The sequence below is a fragment of the Eublepharis macularius genome, chromosome 4, assembly GCF_028583425.1.
Source record: "Eublepharis macularius isolate TG4126 chromosome 4, MPM_Emac_v1.0, whole genome shotgun sequence".
NCBI lineage: Eukaryota > Metazoa > Chordata > Lepidosauria > Squamata > Eublepharidae > Eublepharis > Eublepharis macularius.
In genome coordinates, this window is record NC_072793.1 from 9968009 (window position 1) to 9984199 (window position 16191).

Sequence of the window (16191 nt, forward strand, 5' to 3'; positions counted from 1 at the left end):
GAGAGCAAGGACATGGTAGGCCCATTGCAGGGACAGGGAAGTGAAATTGTAACAGGTGATGAAGAGAGGGAAGAACTGCTTAATTCCTAGTTTTCCTCAGTCTTCTCCTGCAAAGGACATGACAATAACAGAACACATGATGCGGGAAGGGAGTTATGGCCTAGGATCAGCATAACTGAGCCAGTTTAGTGTAGCAGTTAAGAGCGGCAGGACTCTAATCTGGAGAGTCGGGTTTGATTCGTCGTGGGGATAATAATGACATACTTTGTAAAGTGCTCTGAGTGGGTGTTAAGTCATCCTGAAGGGCGGTATATAAATCAAATGTTGTTATTATTGAATGTTATTAGAGGTAGTATGTAAACACCTGGTTTCTTTAAAAGGAACGAAGTCCTCAGGGCCAGATGAATTGCACCCAAGGGTACTAAAAGAACTCACAGATGTAATTTCTGAGCCTCTGACCATTATTTTTGAGAATTCTTGGAGATCAGGTGAGGTGCCAGAAGATTGGAGGTGGACAAATGTTGTCCCCATCTTCAAGAAGGGGAAAAAGGAGGATCCAGGTCACTACCAACCCGTCAGCTTGACATCTATACCTGGAAAAGTCTTAGAACAAATCATCAAACAGTCAGTCCTTGAGCATTTAGAAAGGCTGGCTGTGATTACTAAGAGCCAGCACAGGTTTCTCAAGAACAAGTCATGTCAGACTAACCTTCTCTCTTTTTTTGAGAAAGTTACTACCTTGCTGGATCAGGGGAATGCTGTAGACATAGTTTATCTCAATTTCAGTATGGCTTTTGATAAGGTTCCATATAATATCCTGGTTGACAAATGGGTAAAATGTGGTTTGGATCCTATTACTATTAGGTGGATCTGTAACTGGTTGACAGATGGCACCCAAAGAGTGCTAGTTAATGGTTCCTCATCCTCTTGGAGAAGAGTTGCAAGTGGAGTTTCTCGGGGATCAGTCCTGGGATCTGTTCTGTTCAACATTTTTATAAATGATTTGGATGAAAGAATAGAGGGAATGCTTATTAAATTTGCAGATGATACTAAATTGGGAGGGGCAGCAATTACGGTTAAAAGAGTAAGGAAAGGCTGGAAAACTGGGCTGAAACAAAATGAATTTCCACAGAGATAAATGCAAAGTTCTACATTTAAGAAGGAAAAATCAAATGCATAATTATAGGATGGGGGAGACTTGTCTTGGCAGTAGTAGACTGTACACTGAAGATGAGTCAGCAGTGTGATATGGTAGCTAAAAAGGCAAATGTGATTTTGGGCTGGATCAACAGAAGCAGAGTGCCCAGATCACGAGAAGTGATGGTATCGCTCTACTCTGCTCTGGTTAGACCTCACCTAGAGTATTTTGTTCAGTTTTGGGCACCACAATTTGAGAAGGATATAGACAAGCTGGAACGTGTCTAGAGGAGGGCAATGAAGATGTCGAGGGGTCTGGAGACCAAGTCCTATGAGGAAAGGAGCTCAGAATGTTTAGCCTGGAGAGGAGATGACTGAGAGGATAATGATATTCAAGTACTTTAAGGGCTGTCATATAGAGGATGGCACAGAGTTGTTTTCCGCTGCCTCAGGTCGGACCAGAACCAATGGCTTGAAATTAAATTTTAAAAGTTTTCAGCTAAACATTAGGAAGAACTTCCTGACAGTTAGAGCAGTTATCAGAGCACAGAAGTTGCAAGCAAGTGACAGGAAGTCACATGGCATCCGAATCATGTGACATCCTTTGCCACCACAGGGTGATCTTAACTCACTGTCCTGCCGGGAATGCGAGACTTTTGCTCTCTCCACATGTACTTTAGCAGCAAGCCTTTTGAAAAAAATGATGATTGTATAGGGGCTCACACGAACCACCTGAGGGTGTCAATCCACGGACCGAAGACCAGTGCCTTAGAAAACAGTGACCACTAGATTACCTAGGCTCAGAACACTGAAGGGATTAAATGATCTCCCATACCGAATAAATGTTCCAAAGAGAATCATATTGTGGAGGGCTGTGATTTTAGCAGGGGGGGAGGAAAGTGTCAGTTGTTAATGGTGGCCACTGGCAAATATTCTTCTTTGCTTTGCAGATCCCCTGCGTATACTGAAGAAGGCTGCAGAGTAGAGGGGGAAAGGTCAAAATGAGTACCATGTGCAGCCAAGACAACAGGCCCCTTTTGTGGTGAGTGGCCTGGATGACCGATGCCAGCAGTGGAGGAGCGCGAGGCACCAACACATCACCCACCCTGGATGAGTCAGACCCTGAATTATATTATGAGGAAGAGGAAGAAGAGGATTGTTCAGATATCAGGAGCATCCTGTCTGAAGACTCCCTCTACCCTTTCTATGAGGCGGCTGCGTCTGACAAGGATACGGACACAGAGCTCACCCTGTACCAGTGCTGTGTCAAGAACCACTCCATGCTGCTTCGGGAGAAACTGGACAGCGGGGTGACCCAGGAGGAAGTCATGGAACTGGATATCAACGGATGGGTAATTGAGAACACAAACTCCCTCCAACACAACATATAAGAGCTAAATAGTAAAAAGTGCAGTAGCACACCTTTAAGACTAACCAACTTTATTGAGGCATAAGCTTTCGAGAACTACAGCTCTCTTCATCAGGTGCATCTCAATAAAGTTAAAGGTGCTACCGGACTTTTTACTATTTCGCAACTACAGACTAACGTAGCTAACTCCTCTGGGTATAAGAGCTAGTGGCCACAGGATGAAAGAGAAGGCTTGACTCAAATGGGATAGGCACTAAGAAGAGAGAGGTCCCTAAATGGGATACTTAGGAGGACGGAGCTACAGGCCGGTAGTTCAAGAAAACATCCCTAACGCTAAGAGCCATGGCTGACTCACGTGACCATAATCCATCCCAACCATGCAGTGAGCTCAATTTGCCATGCAGTAGGCAAACAGCGCAGCCCTACCTGGATGACCCAGGCTAGCCTGATCTTGTCAGATATCAGAAGCTAAGCAGGGTCAGCCCAGCTTAGTACTTAGGTAGGAGAAGACCAAGGAAGTTTAGGGTCACTTTGCAGAGGCAGGCAATGGCAAACCACCTCTGAATGTCTTTTGCCTTGAAAACCCTACAGGGTCAGTGGAAGACTTGATGGCAAAAAAAAATTCCCTCTATTATGTAGCTAGATCAATTTTCCTCCACCAACAAAGTGTATTGCAAATGTTGTTCGTCTCATCAGGTGCTAAATACTGACCCAATTGTATGATGGAGCATTTAAGAGAGATACTTTGCCTCATCGTGGCCAGCTCCTATGCGCACTGAAAATACTGTAAAAGTCTGGAGACAGTTTTGCTTTGGGTGAAAAGGATTACAAAGGGTCCTCCTAGGAAAACATTAAATCATCTAATAAGGAGCCAACTACATGCAAGGGCTGCAGACCTCTGTATTAAAACATGAGTTCCTATCAGATCAGTATAAAGGAGGAGTGATTCAAAGCAGGGAAGCGGCAGGCAGGACTTGATGCTAAATCTAAAGCTGAGTTCAAACAATAGATTTGCTTTTTATGTTTCATTCTTGCTTTTGTTCTTGCTGATAAACAGTGCTCTTTTTAAAGTTTATTGATTGCCCTCTCGCAGTGCACTTGAAGGAAGGATGGCAAACCCTCCAAGGTTTGTTTGTATGCACTAGATAACCACCTCGTCCCGGAGCTGGCCCACAGCCAAGTTCTTAAATTCTAGAAACAAAGGAGAGAGCTCAAGGATGACACCGTTTCCCAGACTCGCTTTACAAAAGTCTGCCTTTCAGGGCTTTTGCATAGCTCCATCTGAGCTGAGATTAATGTCCAAGAACAGGAAGAAAAGCAGAGAAATGCTTTTTCAGTTTTGTGCCACTCCCTACCCAGTGCGGTGCAGACCCCAAGCAAGTAGCTTTAGTCACAGAAAAGGGAAGCCACCCTTTTCTGTTGGGTTTTTCACCTTTTTCTTCCCAGGGCTCCTGAGCTGTTCAAAAACAGGTGCTAGCCTGGTGTCATCATACCAAGCGTCAACATGCAGTGATGGAGAAAGCTGCGCCTGCCCCCACCCCTGCACCTGTCGTGCAGCTTTCAAAGGCTTAGGGGCCCTGCGAAAATAAAAAGGTTAGCAAACCCATTTCTACATGCTACTCCTCAACAGACATGGTCAAGGAAAAGATGTGACTGTTGTGTCCACACAATGGTGAACAAACAGGGACTTCTCCGTTGCTATTCAGTCACTTTATGTCAAAATAAACAATGGGATGGGAGGGCAGTAAGTTCTCCAACACAATAACCTCTGGGACTGGATGTCTTCATCTGGCTAACAGCCTTGCGATGGAAGCCACAGTGAGGATGGCAGGTGCTGATGCTTCACTGGCAGAGCACCTGCTTTGCACGCAGAAGGCCCCAGGCTCCCACCCTAGCTGCATCTCAGCTAGGACCTCACTGCCAAGCAGAGAGAATGGCACTTGCTGTGGCAGGCCAGTGGTCTGACTTGGTATAAGGAGGCTTCCTGCGTTCGAATGTCTAAGGAACTTCCCACACCACCTGTTTTCTCTTCTTATGATTAATCCAGTAGAGAGATGCATGGAGTGGATGGGGGAAGATGAGGTCAAATAGCCTGCAGCCATTTTTGAGGGATCAGAAGTACAGGGGGAAGGCGTGGCTAGACGGCATGACGAGGCCATGCAAAATGAAAGCATCGCAGGGCAGGAGTGAGTCATACAGGCTGTTGGCCTGTGCTGCAGCCTCTTGGATTGGCTGTAATTGACCTAAAGTGTGGCTGTGGGTCCTTCCTCGCTGTTTCTCCCAGGAGCTCATAGCTATGAACTGAACTTGCAGCCTTCTGCACTCTGTGATTGTGCAGTTCCACTGAGCTACATTGCCACATAAATGCTCTTTAATACTGGGATCAATGCATGGAAACAGAGGGAGGGAAAGAGGCGTGTGACTGACCAGGCCACGACGAAGGCCCAATCATGGCTCACCTTCTTCTCTTGCCCCTCTGTTGGTCTGTGTAGCAGAAATTGTGTGTCCTTTTCCTGCTCCCCTCTTTTCCCCACCCCCCATAATTACTTTCATCAGCAGGTGGCACAAAAGGCAAGAGATTTTTTAGGGTGCATTTTGGTCGCCCAGGTGGTGGCTTGACTCCCTCTCTCCTTTTTCCCATTTACATTGTTCTTCCCCAGTGAGCCGGGGCACATTTTTCGCAGTTGTAAGCTCCCATCCTCCCTTGTCCATGTGGCCCCCTTGCGAAATGCCCATTCCTTTCATATAGAGAGGTGTTATGCTAAGCTATGAACATCAGTGGCCCAGAAGCACTGGCACCCTAAAAGGATGCTGATCCTTTTCCTGGTCATCCTGCGCCCTATGAGTCTTATATGTAGGTTTTCTTCCAAGGGGGCTGTGGAAAGGGAAGGAGCTGTTCGCTATTCAGGCATGGCTGTTGCCCGTTGTGTGCAGAAGGGCAAGTGAATCAGGCTGTTTTCTTGCCATTGTTGTGCATTGAAAGATGCCTTCCATTCCAGACTATCAGAGAGCAGCATCAGCACGCAATACTACGGTCGACGCTTGGAAGTGGAGATGCTGTAATGGGAGTGGCTGTTATCTAATGTCTCCATGCAAGTGGAGGGGGGGCAGCGAGAGGGGACAACTTCAGGATCTCCACCTGTGTATAACAAGGATTGTCCTGGCTAGAGAACTCTTTCAGTGACAGAGGTTTCAACCAAAAGGCGATTTTTATTGAAAGTAGGAAAAATCAACAGCACACAAAACATGCACAGCACACACTCAGAGCTGACTAGAAAGCAGTGGTGAAAGTTGGATAGAGTTTAAGGGATTGGATGATATTTACTAGGGGTGTGCAGCCCGAAAATATTTGGGTTTCCTGTTTCAGGTATACCTGAAGCAGGAAAAACATTCGCAAACACCCAAAACCCGAAGCGGCAAGCTGCTTCAGATTCGAGTGTTTGAATCGCTTCGGAATGCTCCGTAAAGAATCGGAGCATTCCAAAGTGATTCAGGGGGCTCGGTTTTCTCCCAGCACCCCTACCCCCCACTCCTCACCCCCCCTGCTGGTTTCAGTGGCAGGTCCCTTTAAACTATCAGCTGGCAGGCAGCTGGGGGATCCCCCCTGCCACCAGCCAGCTGATAGTTTAAAGGGACCTGCTGCTTGCAAGCAGCAGGGCCCTTTAAACAGCCCAACCCCCACCCACATAGCCCCTGCACCCCCCAGCCCACCCACCCCAGCCCCTCACCCCCCCAAAGTCCCAGTCCCATCCCCCCACTTACCTTCCCTCTGATGCTGGGGTGGTGGAGGCCTCCTCCGCTGCCCTGCAGGCGCGCAGCAGAGGAGAAGGGAAAAAAACGCCCTTTCCGCCCCTCAAATGGCAGCTGCAAAGCAACCCAAATGCTTCATGGAAGCTTTGATTTGGGATTCCAGAAACAGGTCCACCAGGCTGTTCTTCTTCCATCAAGGTGGAAGAACTTGAACTAAAGTTCCAGGGTGGATGCTGGATCCAAGAGCATACGCATGTTTCTGCGGTGGGACAATGAACCGGCAAACCGTATCCGAGGTGTGACAATGAAGTAGGAAGGTTTGATTAGGTCTTCCTGGGTGGAACTAAAGTTATCAGTAATGACTGACAATTCATGAAGTATGGATGGTGAGGCGATCAGCTCTCTGAGTTGCCTAAGAATAGGAACGTGGTTGAGGGAAGATTGACAGGGTGTGCTGTGTTGATTAATTCAGGAACTCCAGGAAGGCCCTATTGTATCAGGATTAGAGATGGGCATGAACCACAAAAAAACCGAACCATGAGGTTCGTGGTTCGTGGATTTTCACGAACTAGGAACCACGAACTGGGGCAAGTTTATAAACCAGTTCATGGGGTTTAAATGCCCCTTTCTGGCCATTTAACAGCGGCAGGGAAAGGGGCATTTGACAGTTTAAAGGGCCCTTTCCAACCTCACAAGTGGCAGGTCCCTTTAAACTATCAGCTCGCAGGTGGCAGGGGGGGATCCCCCCTCGCTGCCTGCCAGCTAATAGTTTAAAGGGAACTGCCGCTTACAAGTGGCAGGACCCTTTAAACTGCCCAAACCTCAGCCCCCATCCACCCCCAACCTCAGCCGCAGCCCCAGAGCCACATTTACCTTGCCCTGAGGGCCTTTGGTGTCCTCCCCCTCCTCCGTGGCATCCCCCCCCCTCCAGTTTGGGCAGTTTATAGGGCCCTGCCACTTGTAAGCCACAGGAAAAGTTTATATGACCATTTCCCTGGGGAAATGGCCATTTAAACTGCCCCTTTACGACCCAAACGGACCAGTAGACCAGTTCGTGGAAGTTCATGGAAACGAGCTTCCACGAACCACCGGTTCGTGAACCATGCCGGCCTGGTTTGTGCGGGTTTTTTTGGGTCGTAATTCGATTCATGCCCATCTCTAATCAGGATCCTTAGCTCATCTCTGGGGTGTGGGAGGGGGTGAGCTGGCCTCGCCTGTCATCCCCCTTGCTTGCATGTTCCATCTCCTGGCCAAGATCTGGCTTCCATGTTTCTGCATGCTTGGGTAGTAGTTTTAGTGCTTGAAGCCCAGTCAGAGAAGGGGCTTACAGTATAACTATATTCATAAGCCTTCTAATATTGTGGGGGCAAGGTTGACCACTAACAAGGCTGTTGGTGTTGCTGCAGTAGAATAATTCTAGCAGTCATCATGTGGTTTTTGACTTTACTGCTGAGGTCAGAGCATAGAACTGTAGCCCTTGTATAAGCCCTGGTATAGCAATCACCACCAGCATTGCAGGAGTGCAGGATGAGGCAATCCAAAGTGTGTAGATGGAATGACAAAGTCTATATCCAGAGCATCACGCTTTCGGCTAGCTGAATCTTAACTCTGGTTTCCTTTTCCTCCACAGAATGGCCTAATGGTGGCATGTTACAAAAACTTCATAGACATTGTCATCGTTCTCAGTAAATGCCCCTACTTAAATATCAACCATCAGGATAATGATGGAAATACAGCACTCATGATAGCTGCTCAGGCAGGTAGGCCACGTGCTGCTTTCGTACAGGGAGCCACATTGGTACCCAGGAACACGGAGGAATTGGTGGGAGTCCCAAGAGAATGACAAAGTGACTACTTAAGAAATGTGATGTTTGCAAGTAACCTATGGAATTCAATAGCGTAGAATATTACACTGACCACTCTTCAACCAGGTATACAGAAATGATCGGTTAAGAGAGATATCAGTGACATCTAACAGTATACTGATGATAAAATGAATGCAGATCATTTGTTGTTAGTTGAGAAGGGAGGATCATTAGTTAAATTTATGTTGCAAAGGCCAAGATTCAAAACAGCCTCAATAACCTGTGGCTGGTAACAATTCTGGTTTTGACATGTGGTGAGCTGACATCACCTATGGTTTGGCATACCAATTGCCTTCAGCTCACCAGCCATTATCAGCAGAAAGGGAGAAGGAAAACTAGCTCAGATATCACTTTCAGATGTTATCTACCTCTTTGGTCCTCTTGTTTGCCAAACTAGTGTTAGTGTTGCATGATGCCCTGTGCTGTGAAATATTTTACATGCCAGTATGAAAGTGTGCATCTCTGTGTACACATACACATACATATGTAAGAAGAATATATATCATTCTGAAGAGAATGACATTTCAGATCTATTACTATGATATGCAAAGGAAAGGCCATTCATTAAAGCAACAGAATATTGAGTTTACTGCATTACTGAGGTGTATAACTTTAAACATTGCATTTTCAGATGTACACACAAAATGTTTAAGTGTACACCTAAAAAAAACTAAGGGTAAAAGCAGCAAACATGTTTACTAACATGTATATCATACAGCTACATTTGTCATGCAGTTCTGATTGGCTTAGGGTTCCCAGGTTCTTATACCCTCCCAGCAGGATGGAGGGGACCTGGGGGCTTACCCGTTGCACGCATGCGCTTCCAAGAGAGATGCACCACCTCTCCATAGAATCTGCTTAAGGCAGCTTACAAAATAAAACATAGTAAGAACATAAATACCATCAAAGTTGTAACAATAAACTATTAAAAGCACAGTATTAAATTGAGTCTCATAAAATATTCCGCAGGTTTTATCTAAAAATCACAGTATTTTAAAGTTTTATCTTTTAATTAAAAGATAAAATGATCTAGACAAGCTGGAGTGAGTCCAGAGGAGGGCAACGAAGATGGTGAGGGGTCTGGAGACCAAGTCCTATGAGGAAAGGTTGAAAGAGCTCGGTGGATTTAGCCTGGAGAGGAAACGACTGAGAGGGGATATGATAACCATCTTCGAGTACTTGAAGGGCTGTCATACAGTGGATAGTGTGGAGTCATTTTCTGCTGCCCCAGAAGGTCAAACCAGAACCAACAGGTTGAAATTAAATTAAAAGAGTTTTTGGCTAAACATTAGGAAGAACCTGACTGTTAGAGTGGTCCCTCAGTGGAACAGACTTCCTCGGGAGGTGGTGGGCTCTCCTTCTTTGGAGGTTTTAAAGCAGAGGCTAGATGGCCATCTGACAGCAATGCTGATTCTGTGACTCTGGGCAGATCATGAGGGGGAGGGCAGGAAGGGTTACATCAATGCTTAGTTCTTGTAGCCCTTCTTACATGCCCAGGGTAAAGCAACCTTGGGGTCAGGTAGCAATTTTCCCCAGGCCAGTTTGGCTAGGGATCCTGATGGAGTTTTGCCATCCTCTGGGCATGGAGTAAGGATCACTGTGGGGGTGGGGGTATTTGGGAATTTCCTGTATTTTGCAGGGAGTTGGACTAGATGACCCTAGAGACCCCTTCTAACCCTCTGATTCTATTATTCTAAAAGTCTGGGTAGAAAGGCTTTTGTGGGGCCAGTGTGTATAGTTACAATAAACATCAGGTGTGATTAATACATTCAGTGCACCACATGCACATTTGAATTTGGGCATCCAAAATCTCATTATTTTATGCTTTTCCTTCCTTTCTAAGTCATCTGTCAGCTTGGTGTTTTACAAAAGAACCTCTTTGTGTGAACAGTGATTCACACAGGCTGTGGGCTCTATGGCATTATACTCTGCTGAGTTCTGCAAACCCTGCCCTCTCTACAATGTTTATCTGTTTTAACAAGTCGGGAGATTCACAATACAACCAACAGAGATGCTTTAGGCTGATCCTGCACTGGGCAAGGGGTTGGACTAGATGGTCTGTATGGCCCCTTCCAACTCTCTATGATTCTAACTGAGGAAGGGGGGAGGTATTCAGTCCATCGAACCTCCCTGTCCCTAAGCGCGGCAAAAGGGCTGTGTCCGTCATCCCTGGATCCCCACACTGGAGACGGGGGCTTTTTAAGCGTCTGGCAATGCAATTTGCTGCCATGCCTGCAATGTGAGTTGTGAATTCAGATTAAACCCAGAGATTAGTAAATTGATCCATTATGGCACATTAACACCACACTTTAGCGTATGCTGAACGTTTATTTCTGTGTGAATTCATGATGCTGTTTTCTTCTTCTTGCCGCAAAGGATTCACCACTATTCTTAACTATCTTCTGAACTACTACCCAGCACTAGAGATTGAAAAGCGGGACATCCGGGGACTGACCGCGCTCATGAAGGCTGCAATGCAAGGGCAGGCTGACTGTGTCTCAGCCTTGCTCATGGCAGGTATATTACTCCTTTTTCACCAGTTCGGGATTGAAGTCATTGAACAACTGCTGCTATTGACATGGTATAACATGGGGCCAAGCCACTGGTTGGCATGATTAGGCAACTGCCCAGGCCCAGGGGCTAATGGGAGACCCACTGCTGGCTAGAGACACTGGAACGATCTCCCACTTCCAGACTGGAGGGATGCCAGCTGGCAGTGGAAGAAACAGAGGGGCAGATCCTACTTTTCCTGCTTCTACTCTGCTGAGCAAACTTTGAAGCTTTCCTCTAGCCTAAGGAACTTTCCTCCTATCAAAGAGCCACTTGAGCTGGAGGAAGACTCCATAGGCTGCAGAAAGGCTCCTGGGAGGAAGTCTGGATTTATACCAAAGTTTGAGAGAGTCAGTCTCCATTTCCTCTTTCCAGGCCACCTTCTAGTTGAGAATGTGGCTCTATCATGCATAACATAGTTGTCTTTCACTGTTGCCAGATGACTTTCCCTCCAGCAGAGAGAAGATTGTCACAGACATCCCAGAGGCCACTGATATAATCTCCGATTTCCCAGAGAAAATAGCCCCATAGGGAGCAAAGCACATCTCTCTCATACTCCAAAGATCTGGCAAGATTTAAAAGGGCACAAGAGAGTCCTGATGTGCTGCTTTCATGTAGCTATCCCATTGGGGAACAGGTCATGACCTCAGAAGATCTTGCAATGACCAGGACAACTTTGGAGTGAGCTCCCATTTTCTAGCAAGATATCAGTGGTGGGGCTGAGCAATCTCCCATTTCCTGGTGGGAGGGGTGGTAGAGGGAGCAGAGTTGTGACTTTTTCTGCTATTTTTAGCCTTGGGGCTCTGCTGGCACCAGCCATAGCAAGGGGGTAGGTGGGTAGAAAGAGACCAGTGATGGGCCAGAGAAGCCCCCCCCCCCTCCCAGGGAACCTTTTTCCCCGAGGACTCAAGAAAATTTCTTGCTGCCCCTCGATCTACAGGAAGAGAAGAAATCTCTGGATAATCAGGGCTTCTTATGTAATTTCTGTTTTCAGGATAGCTCACATTATAAACAGATACATAACCACAGTACCACACAAAAATATACTAGGCCTGAGAGCCAAAGATGAGAGCTACAACTTGTCACTAACACATTCTCAAAGTGATAACAATCAAAGGCTAAGCCGTGGTTATACTGAAGCAATTCAAAATCAACCACAGTTCCCTGGTTTGGACAACCCAAAATCCTGAAGTTGTTTAAAAATGTGTGCATAAAGAATTAATCCTAAAGAGATACGAGCTCACAAAGGATCCCTAAATAATCAGGAGGCTGGCCTTGACTGGAAAACTCACACAGTTCATAACTTCCAATAGGCCCCTCTATTCAAAGGCAGTCCCGGCCCAGTATCCCAGCATCCTGCTCTCCGTGACACGAACTTCCATTCTTGGTTGAATTCTAGGGCGATCCCAATCTAGTTTGAGTTGTCGCTAGTGCCACCTGCTGGCAGTTATGTAGCACAACAGTCGCTCACTGTCTAAGCTTCCATCTTCAGTAGTCAATGTCATTATTTATTTACTTACTTCAATTATACTTCAATTATACCCCACATTTCTCCCCAGTGGAGATCCAAAGTGGCTTCCAACATTCCAACATTTTCCCCTTCTCTATTTTTTTCACACTAACCCTGTGAGGCAGATTAGGCTGAGATTGTCTAACTAGTCCAAAACCACCCAGCAACCTTCTTTGGCACAGTGGAGAGCCAAACCTGGGTATCCCAGATCCTAGACTAATCCCAGATCCTGTTCTACTCTAATTCCTACACAGCACTGGAATTACTGCACACTACACTGCTCCCCACCCCACTTACAGTCTATGAAACTTCCATGAAGAAAAGAGACGACAGACTGGATTGCTCCATATCCGATGGACTGGCAGAGCAGGGCTTTTTTCTGGGAAAAGAGGTGGTGGAACTCAGTGGTGGAACTCAGGACCGCACAATGAAGTCATTTTGGGTCAGCTGGAACAAGTTTAAATTGCCCTTGGCAAAAATGGTCACATGGTCGGTGGCCCCACCCCGATCTCCAGACAGAGGGGAGTTTAAATTGCCCTCCGTGCCAGGGCAATCTAAACTCCTCTCTGTCTGGAGATCAGGGGGTGGCTGGCACCGGCCATGTGACAATTTTCAAGAGGTGCCGGAACTCCGTTCCACTGCATTCCAGCTGAAAAAAAGCCCTGAGGCAGAGTATAAATATTTTAAAATTAAGGGTGTAGGAGACATTTTGTCTGATGTACCCAATCTGGGGATCAGAGATAAAGAGCCATCCGGGCTGGAGGCAAAACCTCAGCCTTCAGGAAAGTAATCATATACCCTGCAGGGCTACTGTACTCCGAGCTTGGGAACCGTCTGCTACGAGTATCTTGGATACAGGGATACAGGGAGGGGACAAACTAAGAACTATTCCCGTGGCTGTCTGACCGAAGAAGCACATCTTTCTAGACTTCATTCAACTGTGTGCCCAGAATCTATTTTTTTTCCAAGTTGGGCCATGAATGTGATGAACAAAATGCCACAACAGTTTGATTGCAAGCACATCTGGCAATGCAAATCTGGCAATGCAAATCTTCCTGATGTGGGCTTAAAAAATCATCTGAACAGTTGGTGTTCAGATGATCTCTTTGCCAAATGCATCGTGCTAAGTGAGAGGAGGAGGGAATGGCAATCCATGTAAAAAATGGCCACGTGAATCAGATCTTGTTTCACCCCCTTTCTTTGAGCTCAAACAGACAAAGTGGAGATCACAGGTTTTGGTCTGTCTATAACGTGGAAACTGTAGAGTTTAAAGTGCTGATAGCAGAGTAGAGACTTGGTTTCAAATAGCCTCCCATCATCATCATCATCATCATCATCATCAGTGCACTTATATACCGCTCTTCTAGATAGATTAGTGCCCCACTTAGAGCAGTGAACAAAGTCAATATTATTGGTTGTTGTGGATTTTACGGGCTGTATAACTGTGGTCTTGGCATTGTAGTTCCTGATGTTTCGCCAGCAGCTGTGACTGGCATCTTCAGAGGTGTAGCACCAAAAGACAGAGATCTCTCAGTATCACAGTGTGGAAAAGAAGTTGGCAGGTAATTTATATCTACTCAGGAAGGTAGGGTTGGACTGAGTCATCCTGTAAGAGTTCCCCAGGGTATGGAATGCTAATGGAGGGAGGCTTCACTGTATCCTGAGGAAGTTCTTTTGCATATGGATTGGTGCTTGATATGCTAATCTTCTCTGCAGGGCTATTGTCGGGTATAGAGTATTTTGTTAGCCTGGTGTTTTTCAGGACTGGAAACCATGCTCTATTCATTCTTAAGGTCTCTTCTTTCCTGTTGAAATTGTGCTTATGCTTATGAATTTCAATGGCTTCCCTGTGCAATCTGACGAAGTAGTTGGAAGTGTTGTTAAGTATTTTAGTGTCCTGGAATAGGACACTGTGTCCTGTTTGAGTTAGGCTATGTTCAGCCACTGCTGATTTTTCTCCACGCCTGCAGGAGTTTGTGGTCAAAGCAGCCCATGTGATTCTGATGCTGCCATTTTGAAAAGCATAGCACCAACAAAGTTGGATCTCTAACCTGTGGGTTATTCCTAGGTGCTGACCTGAAAGCTGTGGACCCAGTGAAAAGGAAGACAGCACAGGAGTGGGCAGCCTTTACCGGGAGTTTTGAAACCATCGTGCGGCTTCAAACCCTTCTGCAGCGTCCATGTGCCGAGCAATTCTGTAACAAGTATTTGCCTGAATGGCCCGCACTGCCTGAGCTGGTGGCCCAAGCACTGGGAAAATCCCAGGCTGAGTGCTTGTCGGAAAAAATCCGTGCCATGTTCACTATCAATTTTCCACGTGATCCTGAGCCAGATGGCGTGATGGATCACATGGTGCGCATGACCACTTGCTTGGCCAGTCCCTTTGTGGCCACTGCTTGCCAAACCATCTGTCCTGACAGTCCACCAGAAGTGGGAAAGCAGAGACTTTCAGTGCCAGAGATCCTCAATGAGTACACACCAGACCCTGATGCCAAATCCATGGCTGGCGAATCCTCTTGCAACAGCCAACTCATGACGCCAACTTGGGTTCTGGTGCCGTACAAGCCCCATAATACCATCGAGAAATTCCTCTCCCTTCCTTTACGCTTGCGATGCAACAGTATTTTCCCTGGTGGCGTCCCAAAAATCAAACTCTCCAAGTCAGCTGCCCAAAGGGCATACAAGCTGCCACAGCCCTCTGCATCCTCCCAGAACATGCTGGAGTTGCCCAAGTGGCAATACCAGGAATTCCGGGAAAAGAGGAAGAAAGCTGAAGAGACTGCAGGAGGAGCCCACAAAGAAGAGCAGTAAGAAGAGGAGAAGAAAGAGGAAACCCTGAAAAGCATAACTTTGGGAGATAGGAAGTACAACAAACACCCATTTTGAAATCCAAACCTGCCTCAGAGGGCCTCTTTACAGATTACATAGTCCACATTTGTTGGGTTGCAACGTGAGGACTGAAGCAAACAAGCGGGAGTTGTGCACTTCCCAGACCTCCTGCACGGCCTTTTCTGCGAGCGACGGAAGTGCAAGGGCAGAAGCAGCTGCAGCCACCCCCCCCATGTTGTTTCCTCCTCTTTAACCTGCCCCGCGGAGCAACTGTTGGCTCCATTGCAAAACTTACAAGCAGCCCCCATAAGAAACATGATTTTGCAAAACCTAATCACCCCCCCCCCCAGATTAGTTCTCCGCTCTAAGTCCTCTTCCAAAAGTGATTGGGGCATTGTGTACATACCAATGGCATGTAATCTATATTTTGCTCCTAAGCATCTGTTTCAACATAAGCCCTCTGGGCTCCCAATGGGATCCTACAATCCCTTTTTCTTTTAGGGTAATGGCCAATGTAACATCTGTAGAGCAATGGAGCTGGCTAGAAATTGCCTTAACCAAATTCTATACAAACACGTATTTGTTTCCTGCATCAAACTCTGAAAAACAGTCTGCCAGTATGCAGCAGAAACTAGCTGGGAGTAGGGCCTATTGGCTAGCATCTGTAGCCTCAGCAAGAGATCTCCTCCCCTTATTCCCCAGAGCAGTTTTGCAACTCTTTGCAAATAATAAAAATAATAATAATAATAATCAGGGCTTTTTCTGGGAAAAAGGTGGTGGAACTTAGTAAGTTGCCCTAGGAGAAAATGGTCACATGGCTGGTGGCCCTGCCCCCTGATCTCCAGACAGAGGGGAGTTTAGATTGCCCTCTGTGCTGCTGAGCGGCGCAGAGGGCAATCTAAACTCCCCTCTGTCTGGAGATCAGGGGGCGGGGCCACCAGCCATGTGATCATTTTCAAGAGGTTCTGAAACTCCGTTCCACCGCATTCCGGCTGAAAAAAAGCCCTGATGATGATGATGATGATGATGATGATGATGATGATGATGTAAAGGATGGAAGTTTAAACAGATAAGCACACATATGGTGCTTTTAAAAAAATTAAAATGTGGCCGCCCTTCCCCAAGTTTGTATAGAGGTGGGTTTGGGGAAGTGTCCTGAAAGTGACATCACAGGGAGGGGT

The 16191-nt window shown here is 46.6% G+C and overlaps 1 protein-coding gene across 1 annotated transcript; it reads left to right on the forward strand.

The window, feature by feature from the left end:
• The first annotated feature begins 2192 nt into the window (after positions 1-2192).
• ANKRD33 (ankyrin repeat domain 33) lies at positions 2193-14992 on the forward strand. The gene is made up of 4 exons (XM_054978889.1): positions 2193-2489; positions 7887-8016; positions 10498-10638; positions 14250-14992. Exons 1-4 carry the CDS (start codon positions 2193-2195, stop codon positions 14990-14992), a joined length of 1311 nt encoding a protein of 436 aa, XP_054834864.1.
• Positions 14993-16191: the final 1199 nt, after the last annotated feature.

What these genes read in the sequence shown, in the direction of transcription:
- ANKRD33 (XM_054978889.1), top strand. Translation starts at nt 2,193, where the DNA reads ATGACCGATGCCAGCAGTGGAGGAGCGCGAGGCACCAACACATCACCC. An exon ending in AACTGGATATCAACGGATGG is followed by an intron (nt 2,490 to 7,886) that starts GTAATTGAGAAC and finishes TTTCCTCCACAG; the next exon opens with AATGGCCTAATGGTGGCATG. An exon ending in CTCAGCCTTGCTCATGGCAG is followed by an intron (nt 10,639 to 14,249) that starts GTATATTACTCC and finishes GGTTATTCCTAG; the next exon opens with GTGCTGACCTGAAAGCTGTG.